The following is a 17,142-nucleotide window of genomic DNA, read 5'->3' on the forward strand; positions in this document are numbered from 1 at the left end:
TATCTTTTACTTCCGTAGTTGTCTTATAGATCTTTAACTTTGGGAGTTTTTTATTGGCTCAGTTTACTATATGAAGTTCTGTCACATTTTCATAAGATATTCAAAGATAACATTATCTGTCTTTTTGGACACGTCAGTTTACTTCATAGGTTTCTACATATAATCTTCTGATGATCTAGTACTTGGACCTTCTACTTCTGTCCTGATTATATTTAGTCAGTGTCCACCTTCCACTTCCGTAGTTGTCTTGTAAACAACCTTAGATGTCTTACAGGTTTTTGTATTGTTGCAAGGATAACAATGTCTTCTGCAAATGGTCCTTCACTGTAGAACTCCAGATTGACAGATTCATAATGTTTTCGCTGTTCACCATCTTATTGGGTCACAACTAAATTGGAGTTTGTGGTATAATTTATGACTTCAACCCCAGATTTGACAGATACTGTCCGCGTTTTTTTGGACACAACAAAATTGGAATTTGTGGAATCTTTAGTGACCTCAATTCCAGATTGACAGATTCATAATGTTTTGGCTGTTCACCATCTTTTTGGGTCACAACTAAATTGGAATTTATGGTATATTTTATGACTTCAATCCCAGATTTGACAGATTTACTATGTTTTCAGTATCCATTAGGTTTATGGTTACAACGAAATGGGAATTTTAGGAATCTTTGGTGATTTCAACCCCAGATCTAACGGAATCAATTTTTTTCTTTAAGGGTAATATTTTGAAGCAACAACCTTTTCCTGCCTTGTATTTTCTTAGCTTTGGGATGGGATTGACCTTATTATAATTTTAATGTTGATGGATTGAAGATCAAAAGATTAATCTTCCCTTAGATCCTTCGAAAATTCTAGATTTTCCCCAATAAGTTTTTTAAGAGCTATCAAATTCAAGTTATTCAACTGGAATTAAGCCTCATGGAGTATATTGCAAGAAAAACCCTTATGTAAATATTATACATTTTTATTTTTGAAAGTAATCAACTGTTCCGCAGGTGAACGCGTGTTTCGTTTCTTCTAAAAAAAATATCACGAACAAGAGAAATAACAATAAGAATCGTTATGAAAACATGACAATATAACTGTTTAATTTAGCGGGTTTCCATTTTTTTTTAAAGATTCAAATTAAAATCCTAGATATTTACAGTAATTATTATACACGCCACAGTTTCCACAGTCACAACTTTGTTTCAATTAGGCAAAAAAAATACAAAGAAAAAATAAATTATTTTATCATTCCACACTATTTTTGAATCATGCCAGATAGCTGTAGGTATCTTTTTGTCCATCGGTCCTTTCCAAATACTCTTTTTCAATTAGAATGTCTATACATTTCTGAAACAAAAGAAAAATCATTTAATAGAGATATGTTAACATTTCTTTTTACTGTTTAATTTGACGTTTTTCCAAAACCAATCTGTCACACTTCGATAACCGCATACTTTTATGGGAAAAGGGCAAATTACAGGAAAAATAGTAATAACATAATCAACCGAACAACCCTATGTAACCTGTTTACGGTGAGTACACTCCACTTCCACTCTTTCTCTTCATGAAATAGAGCTGAGTACACCAGACTTTGATTCAAACGTTACTGCAATCCTGAAACTGTGCTTGTAGTGGAAGTGTAGTCAAATTTGTAATAGATAATAAATTTTGTGTAGTCAAACCTTTGGAATTTGATAATAAACCCAAAATTAAATTAAAGAAAGATTTACAGATCAATCAGAAAATATATTGTCAAGTTCATTAAATCGTAAGTTTTCGAGTAGAGTTTCTATAAGATCTCTGAAGAATATCGTTTGGTTATCGAAACGTCCGTCAAATAGAATAATTGTGAGTGTTGATTTGGAGCCAGATATTATTCTTCCTAGATAAACATGCGTATATTACAAGAGATATTTGAACTACTGGTACATAACTATTCAATTAAACAACAAATCCAACGCCGGTTCTCTTCGAAGATATATACCATGAGACCTACTACCAAAGAAAAAGTTCTACCTGGAGACGCTTCTATATTAATGTCTTAATTAATAAGTCTTCAAGTTTCGGATATTTATATTGAACGCACTCTTTAAGTCTTTCAACATCAATATTCGCCGTCAGGTTCTTTGAATTTCCCATAAATCAGGCTCAAAAGACCAGTTCATAGTAGAATAGGGAGTATTAAGCATATAAACCTTCTAATAGTGCCCTACATAAAATTACCAAATGTCTTTAGAGAAGCCGTTTTGGCTTGAATTAGGATATGATTCATAACCAGCTGAAGAGGGAAACACTGCTGTGAGTTAGTGCCTCAGCTTTTTCCGCGAAGCCCGCATCGGGTTTTGGGTTGTAAATCTTTGGTGCAAGAGGGTGGGAGGCGAGGAAACCTTATCCGACGCCGGTAAGCCCTGAGCCGTCTCGGCAGCCTTAGTCTTCCTTTCACCTTTCTAAACTGATTGGGTTATTTCAACATCAATACCTGTCAGGTCCTTTGAATTTTCCATAAGTAACTGGCTCATATCTAGCTCGAAAGACCAGAAAGTGAGAATTCATAGTTCATTTTAGAATAATCGGCGGTCTATGACTATTAACCATAATGATAATGCCCCACATAAAATTACCAAGGCCTATGTCTTTTGAAAAGCCGATCAGGCGCTTGTACTATCCAGCTTAAAATAGAGAAACTATGGTAGCGAATGGACGTTGTATAATGGCCTCAGTCATTGCGTCAATGAAGTGCAGCAGCTGAAGACGCCGGTATTCAGTCGTCTCGCTTCATTCACAGTCAGCTGCATATATTCTATGGACGTTAATTGAACCTATTTAGTCGGCAGCCCCCTTATCGTGGGGTTTCATGATTCCTGTTTGCTAAGACCCCTCGGGGAGAAGAGGAGGATCTGTAATGGTCCCGGCTCTTGTAAGGCCCTTTGAATTTCGCCAGATTTCCAGCAGGCATTGTTTGCGATACTTGATTAGGGCTCAAGTACCTCGACTCGAATGCTTCCGCCTCGGATTAATCCCCCAATGTCAAATTCTAACGACTCATTAAAAGGGGACGGAATGATGGTAATGTTTACAATTCAAGACAGTGCCAATTTGGTTATTTTTAATGCAGAGTTTGGTCAAAATAAGCACAACAAATATATTTGTGGTGGTTTCTCTTCTGGATAAATTATCCTATTAAAAACAGGACCGTCCTGATCGGCAGCCCTGAGTGGAGGAGAGTTGAGAGATCGAAGCAGGCTTCTTTTTCCTCGTATCACTGATGTTCCGGCGTTTGAGCCGATACTTGGTCAAAAGTATCTGTCAGAGTTTCGACATCGATAGAAACCGATGCTTTGGGGGTAGTAGGTTTCGTGATTCCTGTTTGCTTAGACCTCTCGGGAGGAAGAGGAGGATTTGTCTTGGTCCCTTGGAATTGTTCGCGACACCTGATTAGGGTTCAGGTACCAACCATCCCTTGGATTAATACCGTAAAAATGAGCCTCATTCGGCTCCTTAGAGGTGCGGAGTGATGGTAATAAACATTTTTTTCAATAATAACATCACCGTTCGAAGATGTTCAACTTAAAATTTATTGATTCTTAATACAGGCTCTGCGGGACGTGTTTAGAGGGTTTCCTGGAATGAGCTTACCATAAGTAGTCTGTATAGTTGATAGTATTAAACGAAGAGAAGTAGTAATGGAATTTTTGTTCAATCCAATAGTGTTACGGATTACATACCAGTAGTTCGGATGACTCCTGTGGTGTATTGCACCCCTAGGGATAACCAGATGACTATTGGGCTAGATTCATGTTGTAAACATTGAAAAAATCAATAATGGAGTATAAAAAACTGATGAAAACTAAGACTTAGACCAACAGAACGATAGGAAGACTTATGGAGGACATTTTCAATTGTAAAAGAAGCAATACTTTAACCGTTAGTACTATATATATATATATATATATATACCTTAATAATATGAACCCTCGGTTTGAACCTAGAAGAAAGTTGATTTAAGACTTCTGCGACGAGTTGTTGGTGTTTCAAAACTTTTCTCATTTTCATTATTCGAACTATAGCGGCTTGTATTAATAATTTTCTATCTTCCTCAATATGTTTGTGAGTTGTTTCTTGTTCTAATTTCAATTCCGTCTTCATCGGTATGTTGATATTGACGCGGAGTTTTTTATTTTTAAATCCTAGATTTAGAGAAACGGTTGAATTTAGAGTGAGTTCGTTCTCGTCGTCGTCGCAATTGAGTAACTTGGCCTTAAGTAATATTTGTATAACTTGTACAAGGAAGTCGTTTTTGATTTGCGTGTTTTCCTCGAGCTGAGATATTGTCCATGAATCTGCTACGTTAAATTGTAATAATACGGCCATTTGAAAAGTGCTGGCTTGCAGAGTATACCTGGAAAATTGAACCGACAATTAAAAAAATTATAACAAATAAAAAACATGTTTCTTTGTTTTAAACATAGTGTCTTGAGCAATTTTCAGGTGGATATCTAGAAAACGATAACGAAATTCATGGCAGTAGTTATGAATAGAAAAGAAAAGAAGGATAGAGAAGCATATGATTAAATAGAGATGAGGATAATGGAAAGTGGGAGGTGCGTAATGATATGACATTTTGATGTCCTTCCGGCGTAAATCTCTCCCTTTGAGCATGAAGAGGAGGGTGGTTTAGTGAGGTGAAAGTCCCACACGAACTGGCAGCATTGCATAGCCGCTGTGAGGAAGGCATAAGGTTCCCTCTACCTCAAGGCAACAAAAAAAATAGATGTTTTGTCCACTTTTATAAGATGAATTGTAGAAAGATCCATGGTAAGATTAACAATTCTACAAAATAGTTAGAGGACTTGTCAACGAGGTCTTTTAAGACATTACTATGTTTAAATTAATGATTAGATCTATTTTTAGCACCTAATATTGAAGACAAAGTGCTAGAAATTAATCAACAGTACCACAAGATAGTTAATAGGACTTGCTGTTTGTCAACGAAAAATTTTAAAGCTCTTTCATGTTTTGGTAACATTTTTTCCACTTTTGATACCTAAAGTTGTGAAAAAAATCAAAAGAAATTTGTCAACAGTCCTACTACGTCAAATAGGACTTGCTTTTTGTCAATGATAACTTTGGAGAAGTTTTTAGAATCAATTTGAGAAGTTTTCAAGTTTTCTAAGTTTTATTTCTAAGGTTACTTTTCGTACCAAAATTGATTGATTGAACATAAGAAAGTGATCAAAGCCCTATAAAATGGTTAAAGAGGACCTTCTGTTTGCCAAAGACTAAAGACAACTTTTAATACCTTTTTAGGTACAATTAAATAATTTTTCAAGTTTAGGTGTCAACTGAACTACGGTTGTGACCTAAAATTGATGAGGTTAATGGTTGAAAATAACTTTTTGTTCATCAAATGCCTTATTTAGTGCAATTTAATAATTTTTCAGATTTTGAACTACTGTTGAATCTAAAATTAATGAAGTTAATGTTTAAAATGACATTTTGTGTGTCAAATGCCTTTTTAAGTACAATTTATTAATTTTTCAGGTTTCGGACTACTGTTAGGACCTAAAATTGAAAAATCATTAGAAATTCATCACCTGTTCTACAAAATAGATAAAAAAGACTTGTTGTTTATCAACGACAATTTTTGAAGACTATTTTAGTGCAATTTATGAGTTTTAAATTTAGGTATCACTATTCCTGCTTTCGGCACCTAAAATTATTAACAAATCACAAGAAATTCCTATTCCTACAAAAAGGTTGAAGAAGACTTTTCGTTTACAAATAATAACTTTATGTTTTTTTCTAAATTCCATTTAATAAATTTTCAAGTTTAAGTGCTACTAGGTTCACTTTTTATACCTACAATACAAAAAATTCATAAGCATTCCTAAAATACGTTAAAGAGGTTTTATTTTTTGAAAATACCTCATCACTTTATAGAAGACCACATTTGGTGAGCGCAACTTTATGTTTCGATTCCCAACAGTTTTTCACATAAATGTATAAACCGAAATGTAGGATTATTACTCACCTATTTTTAAAACAGTTCGTATTTAATTCACCTTTCGACATATTATACAACCAATTCAATTTTCTCCCCGAATGCTGACCCGAATAAAAATTTGTAAACCTATGGACGCTTCTCTCCAGCTAAAATATCATTACAACCAATTAATATTATTTTAGTAATTAAATAATGAGGTACTACATTTTGAAATGATTGTTTTACCTCAATTCTTGATATATTTGCTTTGTTTGGATTCTATTATATCCATACAACAATATACAAGGTATTTTCAAAGCGATCTGAAAAATTGATGTGGAGATTTTCCTATTTAAGATTCTATATAATAAGATAATAAATCTTGTTATTGAGTTACAGGGCGTTAATTGTTTTAAATAAACAAATTTCAATGTGAGTGAAGTGAAGCTAGAAAAACAAATTGTTTACGCTACTATTACACCATGAATTGTTTAAATCACCAACTGTTAAAGAATTTCAAACTCACCCTCGCTTTTTTGGCTGTAGAAAATCGACAAATCACCAGATTTCAATTTTAGAATCTTTGTTTTTATGAGAAATTATTAAAAATATCTTACTAGAAGATTTTATGACTTTAATTGTTGTCATAAACGCACTTCTTTGTATAAAATCAAAGAATTAAAAGAAATTCTATTTTTTTTGTTAACATACAGGAAAAAATGAATTTAAAAAAAACATCAAATGTTAACAGAATATTTTTATGAATGGTGCTAATTTTGATTTTTAAAATTATAAATTATTACTTTATACACTTGATAATTTATTTTGAGAATATTTTTGTATATATTACTTTGTTAATAACTTGATAAAAACATATGTGAGAGAAGGTCAATTTTCAAGGTATTTTTTCCTAATTTTTTAATTTTTTGTATACATTAAGAAAAAAACTTAAGAAAACTTTACATTCGATTACTTGAAAAAAAGAAATAATCATACATTAATGAGTGTGTATTTAAAAGATTATTCAAAGCCATAAAAACAATTTTTTTATTCCCCATAATTTTTTTCGTTAAAACTAAGAAATCTATTGAAATTTCAAAGGGACCTACTAGAAAATTACCAAACAAAAACGTATTCTGCAAACTATGAAACCGAGCTCATGCTTGCATCACCTTAGATGTCAAACTTCAATGGAAAGTAAACAGTTTCATTTTCCGCTCCCATCCACTGGTTTTCCCGGTTAGTTCTGTCTTTCATGGTCTGTTCAGTTCCTTCCCTCCTTGAAAGTCTCCTATTTCTCCTCATCACATGTTCGTACCAGATCAGTTGTTTAGTCTTTATTCGACCTTTTCTTCGTCGTATATCTTCATTTTGTTCTGGATACCCTGCACAATCTTCCCAAATAACCCATTTCCACAGTTTTCTTCTGTCTATCCGTCAACTGCCAGCATTTGCATCTGTACATTACAAAGGACTCCACTTTGTCATTTTTGTGTTTTTTTTTCAGTTTTTTCTGACCAAAGCAATGATTACAAAATTTGTGTAGCTTTTTCCTCTTGTTGCACTCTATTTCTTCTCTTCACTGTGCAATGGAAAGTGCATGTTAAAGAAATGCACTAATAGAAAAATGTGGCTAATTGATAGAAACTTTATTCTGTCTCAACGCAATAAGTTTCTTCTTTGCAAGCCTGTATGGACTTATGGGGATGCATCAACCAACTAAGAACCAAGACGTAAGACTCCATCATTATGACAATGTCGAGGCCATCCAACTCCTCGACCATACCGAGTTAAGAAGATCAAGCCACATCAGTATTTTTAATGCAATTCTAATCCAATCGATTAACGACAATTATTAACAATTCAACTTTCAGATTACTGCGGAAACACCCTGTATATTAATAATAATGACAGAATTAAAATTTACTCACCTCTGTAGGCAATCCAAAAGTAAAAGATTGCTGAAAAGGCCAAGACCCCGACGATAATACTTGAATAGTAAAATCTATTCCTAATGATTCGTTTGATTTAACTAAGTGATTTCTAAATTGTTCATTTAAATCTTTCGAGACTCCAATATCCTAATGGAAATGGAAGAAAATAATTAATAACATTGTTAGTTGTTACTTTTCGTTATATGGCATCCCTTATTATATTTAAAGTAACAAAACATGAAAAAATTTTGAATTGAATTCTAACGAAAAAAAAAAAATCAAATCAGAGTTGAATCAATAATGAATGCTTCCCTCTCTGTATATATAGTTAAAGCAACAACTCTTCTATCCATCCCTTTAATCATGTTATTGAGGGATGTTTCTCCATATCCGTCTACAGTTTCATTCACAAACTTCCGGGTATTAGTTGGTGGAATGTTTTATCAAAAAACTGCTCTAGTCACGTGTTCAGTAAGTTTCATCACACAATTTTTGTTAGTCTTAAATCTTGTAAAGTAGTTCAAATGCCCATTTTCTTATTAATCTTTCATCTTCCAAAGTAGTTCAAATGACTACTTTCTTATTATCTTCGTTATAACAATAACCACAGTAGGCATTCACTCAAAAATAGTAGCTCAAATGATCATTTCCGAAATAAGTGTTTATGAAAAAAGACCCGAAATGCAGCCTGTTTAAATTATTTCTCATCAACTTACATAATGCTTCTTTATATTTTTGCCAATTCCTATTTCTGTAATGAGATCCAAAAGTAGTTCAAATGACCGCTTTCTTATTATCTTCCTTTTAACAATAATCTCAGTGAAAATCTAGGTATAGATGCAGAGTAACTGTAAAACCAAAAATACTCCTCGGACAATCTACAATCCTATTAACATAGGTCCGTTGTGCCCCACTTGATATTACCGGATCAGGCACTTCAGTTTGAAGCTAAGATGCTTGCTCAATTGTTTGAACCGCCCCATGTTAGTGCTGAACATTCACAGATGACATGATCCGCAGTTTCTTCCTCTTCCGTTGCTGATTGCCCAATCTGTCGAATTAGTCTGTTACCTTTGCTGAATCTTCCAGTCATCACCCATCAGTTCTTGTAGGACTTCCTTGCACTCCAATACAAGTCTAGAGCACACCATTTTGGTCGTTAGGGGTTGTATGGTCGTAGGCGCCATTTAGACACTGCCCTTCAAAATGATTGGACATTCAACAGTTTCCATATTTTTTTTTGCATGGCCAGTTAGTCCAGCCTGCAGTTCCTTGAAGATGATCAGCCTGTATGGTGTTCTCATAGCTTCAAAAAGGGAAACATTATGGTGGTTATTGAATTTTAGAGACAATATTGGCTCCCTCAAAATTTTTACTCAGTAGTCATTGCTCAATAAACCTATTCTTGCTTATCCTGAGGTGGAACGCACATTTTCCTACCAACTAACCAAATACTAAGTCCTCCAGTCAATCGGAAGGTCATAAATCGATTTGATTTAGCTACTGTATCAATCTCTATAAAGGTCCTTTTGCCTTTTTTACTGAAATGTGACATTTTTTAACAGAAAAAGTAGTTAGGAGCTTATTTTTATTACTTTCAGCATTTTTTTTCATATGGACTCTGAGATTCCTCGAAACCAACTTCAGGATCTGTGTTTAACCTTAAAAAAAATGTCAATTCCGCAGTATTTATTTTTATTAAAAAAATGGCTGATATATGTATATACGAGGGGGAATCCAAGAGTTTTAAGTGTGCGTGTATATACAATCGAAAAATTATTACCTGGAACATTCTTTGAAGTTTCGATGTGTACTCAAACCCACAGGCCTGCTTTAGTTTTGAGATCATCGAAGCTTCGGCATCATCACTAGCCGACATATGTTGCACTAACCGTTTCGCCAACATTTTGCTATAGAATTTTTGAAAAACGTCTTTATCTTCTATGTATTTGAAAACTACCATCTATAAAACAAAAAAAATATAAGAGGTGTGATATAAAATAATGTGAATGTTTGACGTGAGCCTTGAATTTCGATTTTTGTATCAAAATGAAACGAAATTGTTTCGAAATGAAAATTAAGGCTACTGTTACGGTCCTGAAACATAAGTTGAAATTTTTTTATGGAAAACCTATAAAAATCATCGATCAAAGTCATGGTCATTGTTTTCTTTGATTGTAACCAATTTGATGTTTAAAAATGAACAAATGTAATCAAATTTTACAAGAAGGTTACAGAATGTTTGTAAAATGGTAAGCAAAGAAAAAGGTCTACAAATGACTTTCTTCTTCATTATGACAACATGTTGACCATAAATCACTTTTGATTTACGAGTTATCTGACCATCTTATTTACTAGATTTAGTACTTTTCTCTTCCCGGAACTAAGAAACATATTTAAAAAAATATTTTGGTACCATTTCTGATTACACTGAGCAGATGGAAGCGATTTTGAAAGAAGCTTTCCAGAAACGTTTCGACTTTGAGATAACTGAAAATAAAAAAGTGATACCACATATTGTGAATAAAAATAAATAAGTTGAATGTGTAAACATAAAAAATAAATAAAGGAGAGCAAGATAAACTAGCCACTTGTTTAAAAAATGACTGGGGTTGGAATAATTGAAATATTGAGCTTAAATTTCAAAAAGGTTTTCTTAAGGGATCATTTTATGACTAAAAAAACCAGGACATGAATTAGGGTCACGGTATTGGATATACGTGGTTTCAAAGTTGTATAAATATAAAAGGACATATGATCGTTTAAAAAATCACTGAAATAATTGAAATATTGAGTTCAAATTCCAAAGAGGTGTTCTTAAGGGATCATTTTATGATCAAGAAAATTGGGACGTCAATTACGGTCACGGTATTGGATATACAGGGTTTCAAAGTTATTCGATTATTAATGCAAAACATATGCTAATTTAAAAAAACACTGTGGTTGGAATAATTGAAATATGGAGCTCAAATTCCAAAGAGGTGTTCTTAATGGGTCATTTTATGATCAGTTTTCATAGCAAGTCGTTTATTTACATTGTTTTTTACAAATAATTTCTAGAAAGGTCTATTTGTCTTTTTTTCTTCCTTATTTCTTATGAGATGTATAAGTAAGTTCATTTAGCTCAGTTATAAATAGTGGTAGTGAACAGAACGAATCAGCAAAGTGATCGAAGAATTAAAATAAATAAGTTAAGTGATAGTGGTAAGTGAATACTTATAAATTAGTTAAGTGTATAGTGTTTAAATAAATTAATAACGTACGAAACAGTACAAATAAATTACGATACACACCACTTGATTTAAAGTATCTTCGAGTTCGGCCTCTTCGGCATTTTTATTAGATTTTTTTAACAAAAGATCACAGTACTTGGCGAGCAATTCGGGTGACCTGCTGCTCGAATTCGCTTGCTTTGTCACAGCGTTAGCGTTTATAAATCTACCGCAAGCTTTATCTAGGGCCGCTACGAACCCGCTGTCATTACTAAACGCAACTAAAACTAGGGCGTTGTACTTTTTGTGCACTTCTAATATCGTGTTTACGTAAACTTTTGGATCCTGAAATGTTTATAGAAAATTAATTACATGGAAGAAAATAACGGGTTCGAGTCTTACATTTACCGCGCTATCTCCACATCGTTCTATCGCGGCCAAACCTTGCGCTGCTATGTGTTGTTCTAATAGAGTCTTCAGTTCGCCCAAACCGTTCGGAATTCTAGCTACCAAATTGTACATTCTACCAAGATCGGCGTCTTTGTCGTCGTCTAAAAGTTGTTGAAATTCCGAATGGAAAAGCTCGAGATGTTTTTGAATGAGGACTCGTTCGCAGGTTTCGGCTAACCGAAGACTAGTTGCTTCGTGAAGATAAACTTGCACCCGCTTTTGTTCTTCTAAAAGTCTTTGTTCCGCCTGCGGAACGGGAACAAACATCAAAAATAAATAACTAAAAATCCATACAGATAACTCGTGGGATATTATTGGCTGGGAAGTGATGCCACATCCCCCATACAGTCCTTATCTAGCACCAACTGATTACCATTTATTTCGAAGTTTACAGAATTCTTTCAATGATCAAACTTTCATAAACGTTCACGATGACCTTCAATCGCAGCTGGTTCAGTTTTTTGCTGATAAGGATCAGAAATTTTATGATTTCATAATACAAAACTGAAATTAATTTGTCGCTAACCCTTATTTTTTCAATGTATAATTTTTAGATCATGTTAACCTTGGAAAACGTTACCAAATCATGTAAAGATTGAGGATATATAAAATAATGAGGTTATGTTGTAACTTCTAGTTCAATTCCTATTAATTCAAATAAATATATCCAAAGTAAAGTCATACTACATTTTTATGGCAACTACTGATAAAAAATACAATGTGGCAAGGATGCAAGACGTCTGAAAAATTATGTTAAGTTTGGACGACGTTGCCACACTTTAAAAATGGTGTAAAGATTGAGGATTTATAAAGTTATGTTGTAATGAGGTTAGGTTAGGATGTAAAACATTCTATTGTGTCAAAAAAAAAATATATTGCCAGATTTAGTAGTGAAAATCTAAAAAAAGAGGTTATGTTAGATTAAAACCAGAAAACATGAAATATCAATGAGTATTTATGTATAATTTTTTGATAATGGGCAAAAGAGTATGGAAATTGTAATATTTAAAAAGATATGTATTCAATTATTTAAATATTATCAGGGAATCGTCAAAATTATAAAAAACGAACAGGTAATTTTGATAGGAAATTCAAAGCGAAATGTTATTAATAAAATCACAAATATTATTATTTATATAATAATATATTATTATATATTATATTATTATAATATAAATAATATTATATAATAATATTATTTATATTAATAATTGATTTAAAATAAACAACATATTGATAAAACCCTTATTCATTGTACGTTTAATAATATTATTATTTTTTTAATGATATATTTGTTATTATTCTAAAAAAAATAACTCACCCTTTTCATGTATTCTGTAACTGGATTTTCAGATAAAAACGACGTACTTTCCCTAGTATAAAACCTTTCAGTATCCTCCAAAAATACGTTCTGAAAACTATCAGTATACACACTCAAATTAGGCCCCTTCGCACCAGGTTCTTCTTCATTAAGACCTAATTCTACATAACAATTTATAACACCAGAAACTAAACGTGTATTAATGGTTTCTCCGTTTCTTTCTTTTTCAATTAACTTCAAAACCGCATTAGTCACCTAAAAAATGGAATATATTGTTTATTAGAAGGCAAAATATGAAGTTTTTGAGAAAATTAAAGAGATTAGGAACAATGCAAGCGATCTGATAATGTTGTATCTACTAGTCTATCTTAAACACTTGTTTTTTCACGATCTTAGGATGTTATTCAGTCACCATGACATACTGTGTTGAAAGCTATATCTGAGCTGATACCAAGAAGTGAGAACCACCACCTATTAGTGTGTAACTGCCGAAAAAGAACCTCTTTGATGAGAATAAAAGCTCATTACTTTTCTCAGACACCTCATATACTACAAAAAAACATTATTTGACTTAAACTTTAAAAGAAAACAGTGTTTTCAAGCTTAAACATTATAAAATAAACAAAAAGCAAATTGAACAAAATATTCAAATCACATTTTTGATATAAAATATTCACAACTACTTTGAAGAGGATGAGAGCTCAAACTTTTCTCGCACACCTCATTTATTACAAAAAATCATTATTGCACTGGACTCTTCTTTTCTCGCCCCACACAACCCCAGCCCTGCAGAGGAGCAGCTACTATATCAGGGCCAACTCCAACAAACCTTCCTCTTATAGCAAATTTCCCTTATCTACCAAAAAATTTTTCTAGCTAATCTCTCTCTCACCATCCGAGGATATTATTCAGAGACCATGACTTACTATGTTGAAAGCCATACCTGTGCTGATACCAAGTGGGAATTACCACTTACTAATGTTTATCTGCTCAAAAGGACTACTATGAAGAGTATAAATTTTCAAAACTTTTCTCACGCACCTCATATATTACAAAAAAACATTATTCCACTCGATTATTCAACAAAAAATTCACCATAGAACATATAAATAAATAAAATAATGGGATTAATAAAAATTTTTAAGACAAAAAATAATTTTTCAGTATAAAAGATTCCAAAGTAATTTACCGCTTTGTTTAATTGTTTAAATAGGTGATCTCTCCAAGTAACAAGAGCCAATTGATATATTTCATAAATGCCCTTTCTACCCTCTTCACATTCCCTTTTCACCCAATGTCTATTGAGATATGCACAAACTCCGTCAAGTACTTTACTACAAAACTGATAATCCTCCCATTGATTAGTATAAAATTTAAGAACGTCTTCGTCCATTCGATGCAATCCATCCTGAAAAACAACTTTTTATATAAAAAAAAATAACAGTTTAGACAAAAAAAAATAATCTTACACTTAGTAACGATACGAGGTAATTCCTAAGAAATTCTCTTAGTCTCTTGTAGAGTTCCAATCCAACTAACTGGGCACCTCCCCCGACTTGGTGCTTTTTACCTTTCATAGCAGAACTCGCAGAAGACCTTCCATTATTTGGATGATGTACTGATGTGCAATAATTATAAACGTGAGTATATAATTGTATGTAGCGTGATTTATGCATCGTTTCTCTGTTGTATACTTGTTGAATACCGGCGTGCAAATCGCCCCATATCTGATCGAGGTCGAACTGTTTTAAAACAGACGTATTGCTACTTAGGGAGCTCTTACTAGACATTTCCTTAGTATTGGATGTTATAGCGTCACACTGTGGACAAACACAAAAAGACTGGGGATCAAGTACATTGATTCATATTATGGTACATAAAAGTAAATAGATGTTTCATCATGAAAAATGCAAATATGCTGTTTAAAATGTACCATAAATGAGTTTTTCAACAAAAGTGTTTATACAATAAACTCTGAAAGGGCTTAAAGCAACATACCAAAACTACAGACCTATTAAATGAAAGATAGATGCAAAAAACAAATCAAATTTTGCCTAAATTTTTTTTCTATTGCTCTTACTGCTTGAACTGTAATTAATAACAATTGGGTTGTCTAGAAACAACCGTAATGGAAAGAGAAGTGCAAAAACAAGCAAAAGTGAAGTCAATAAGGTTGTAATTTACTTTGAAATCAGCATATCTCAAATAACCACTAGAAAATGTTTCTAGTAAGTAGAGACAGAACATGAGCTGAATCAAATGATAAAAATTAGTATATGAATCAGGAAAATGTCATCATTTTGATTTTAGGAAAAAAATTTACAAAATTAAAAGAACATCAATAAATGTAGACGATTTTACACTTTAAAATTTAGTAGAACAAGAAAAACATTGCAAAACTTCCCAAACCCGATAAAGAAGATTGCTAACAATAATTTTGATAATATTGTTATTTTTAATAATAAAAATATGTGTATCATGAATCAGCTATTATTTCATTTGATTCATAATATCAATGTTTTTACTTATACAAAAATGTTGATAAAAACATTGCCTTTGTCTTACAATATATATATATATATATATATATATATATATATATATATATATATATATATATATATATATATGTAAATATAATGTACTTTCAAATTTATAAATACCAATTTTCATCGTTCAGTAAACAATTTTATGTGTGTATAAATAAATTATTTTGTTTAAAAGATAGGCATACTTATAGAATAATCATTAAAATTACTTACATACGTAACTTTAAGCCCTTAAATAAATAACGCGACGTGCATAACCACAAAAAAAACTATAACTGGATGATGATCGAACGTTAGAATAAAAATAATATATTTTACATGCCTCAAATAATCCAGTCTCCCTGAAAAAACCAATAACAAATACATATAAGGTTCGAAATTGATAATATTTTCAAATGTCTTTCATCTTTTGTTTGTAATAATGAGAATAATTGCTATTTTACACTTACCATCTAATTATAACATAACAAAAATTTCATTAGTATCTACAACTGTGGAATATAACGAAGAACTATAAATTTACAAAAAATATAAGATTCTATGAATTTTATGATTTTTCTTTAATTGTACAATTTTACAATCACCAAAAATGACATACAACTGACAGCTAGTCATCTGTCATTACTGTCATCGAATTAATTAGTTCAATAAAACATTCGATTGCGGAAATACCGCAAAAGCTATTATTTTTATCCCAAAATATTTCTTCACACTATATATAATAATATATTGATTAACAATTTATTCACTTAAAAAAAACATATAAAAAGCTACCTTCGATATAGTCTGATTGTGAATATCATAGTTCAAAATCAATATGTAGTGTATCTATGGTGAAGATATTCAGAAGGGGAGCGTTCATTTGATGTGATTAATCATTTTATCATCGACTTTGATTCCTCGTGTGAAAAAGTTCTCTATGCTCCATACACTAACTAGAGAAATTTATGACTTTTTCTCAGGTTTTAATTAGAATCGATTATAAACCAGTGCATAACCAATTTCTGTAATACGCATGTTTGACCATGAGCTTTCTTCGCGGATCAGTTTAGAATTGATTTTGAATAAATTGGTAACCAATTTAAAATCTCTACATTCTTGATTACAAACCAATAATGAATTTTGATTTACTACGAGCGTAACTGATAGCTTTGTTCGCGACCCTTACACCAAATCAGTTTAAGGAAAATTCGCTTGCGCACTTTCCAAATTATCGTTCACAGGTCGCATTGTTCTGAATTCTTAGTAACAGTTCCGTATTCACCAATCACATCGTAAATTGGCTGCTATCGATTTTAAATTGACCCACTAATAATTACCAGTATCTATGCTACCCACGAGCATAGAACTAACACTGAAAAATCAGAACTGAGCTAATCGCGAACGAAAATTTCGAAAATGCGATTCCTCCTCGATTTAATTTCGATGAGATTTCAGGAGCATGGATAAATTTTCTCCATTGACTGACTCTAACTACTCATCAATATTAGATAGTTTTATAAGCAAACACGCCACGCCACCAGTACGAATGACTGACTGAAAAAAAACATCAGTTTACTACTCTCCATTTCTCTTTAGTCCAATTAGATCGAGATGTTTCAAGGTAGGAATAACTAAAGAGAGTGGTAAATCGATGCTCTTTCTCTCTCGTTCAATAGTACAATTTGATTTGAATACCACTCTATCTTCAATATTTTTTC

The 17,142-nt window shown here is 32.2% G+C and overlaps 1 protein-coding gene across 3 annotated transcripts; it reads right to left on the reverse strand.

The window, feature by feature from the left end:
- Positions 1 to 948: 948 nt before the first annotated feature.
- Positions 949 to 16,261, reverse strand: LOC130894111 (cullin-1). Of its 3 annotated transcripts, none has more exons than XM_057800700.1 (12): positions 15,892 to 16,261; positions 15,656 to 15,783; positions 14,363 to 14,713; positions 14,083 to 14,301; positions 12,894 to 13,148; positions 11,525 to 11,818; positions 11,204 to 11,467; positions 9,694 to 9,873; positions 7,908 to 8,057; positions 6,025 to 6,143; positions 3,951 to 4,392; positions 949 to 1,340 (listed from the first exon to the last, which is right to left on the reverse strand). In XM_057800700.1, exons 3-12 carry the CDS (start codon positions 14,681 to 14,683, stop codon positions 1,260 to 1,262), a joined length of 2,325 nt encoding a protein of 774 aa, XP_057656683.1. In that variant the 5' UTR covers positions 14,684 to 14,713; positions 15,656 to 15,783; positions 15,892 to 16,261; the 3' UTR covers positions 949 to 1,259. The 3 variants fall into 3 exon arrangements, with proteins under 3 accessions (XP_057656683.1, XP_057656684.1, XP_057656685.1); XM_057800701.1 differs by having other exon boundaries at positions 15,765 to 15,783; positions 15,892 to 16,037; XM_057800702.1 differs by lacking the exon at positions 15,656 to 15,783 and having other exon boundaries at positions 15,892 to 16,071.
- Between the last annotated feature and the right edge of the window lie 881 nt (positions 16,262 to 17,142).

This window comes from Diorhabda carinulata, chromosome 5 (genome assembly GCF_026250575.1).
Source record: "Diorhabda carinulata isolate Delta chromosome 5, icDioCari1.1, whole genome shotgun sequence".
Lineage (NCBI taxonomy): Eukaryota > Metazoa > Arthropoda > Insecta > Coleoptera > Chrysomelidae > Diorhabda > Diorhabda carinulata.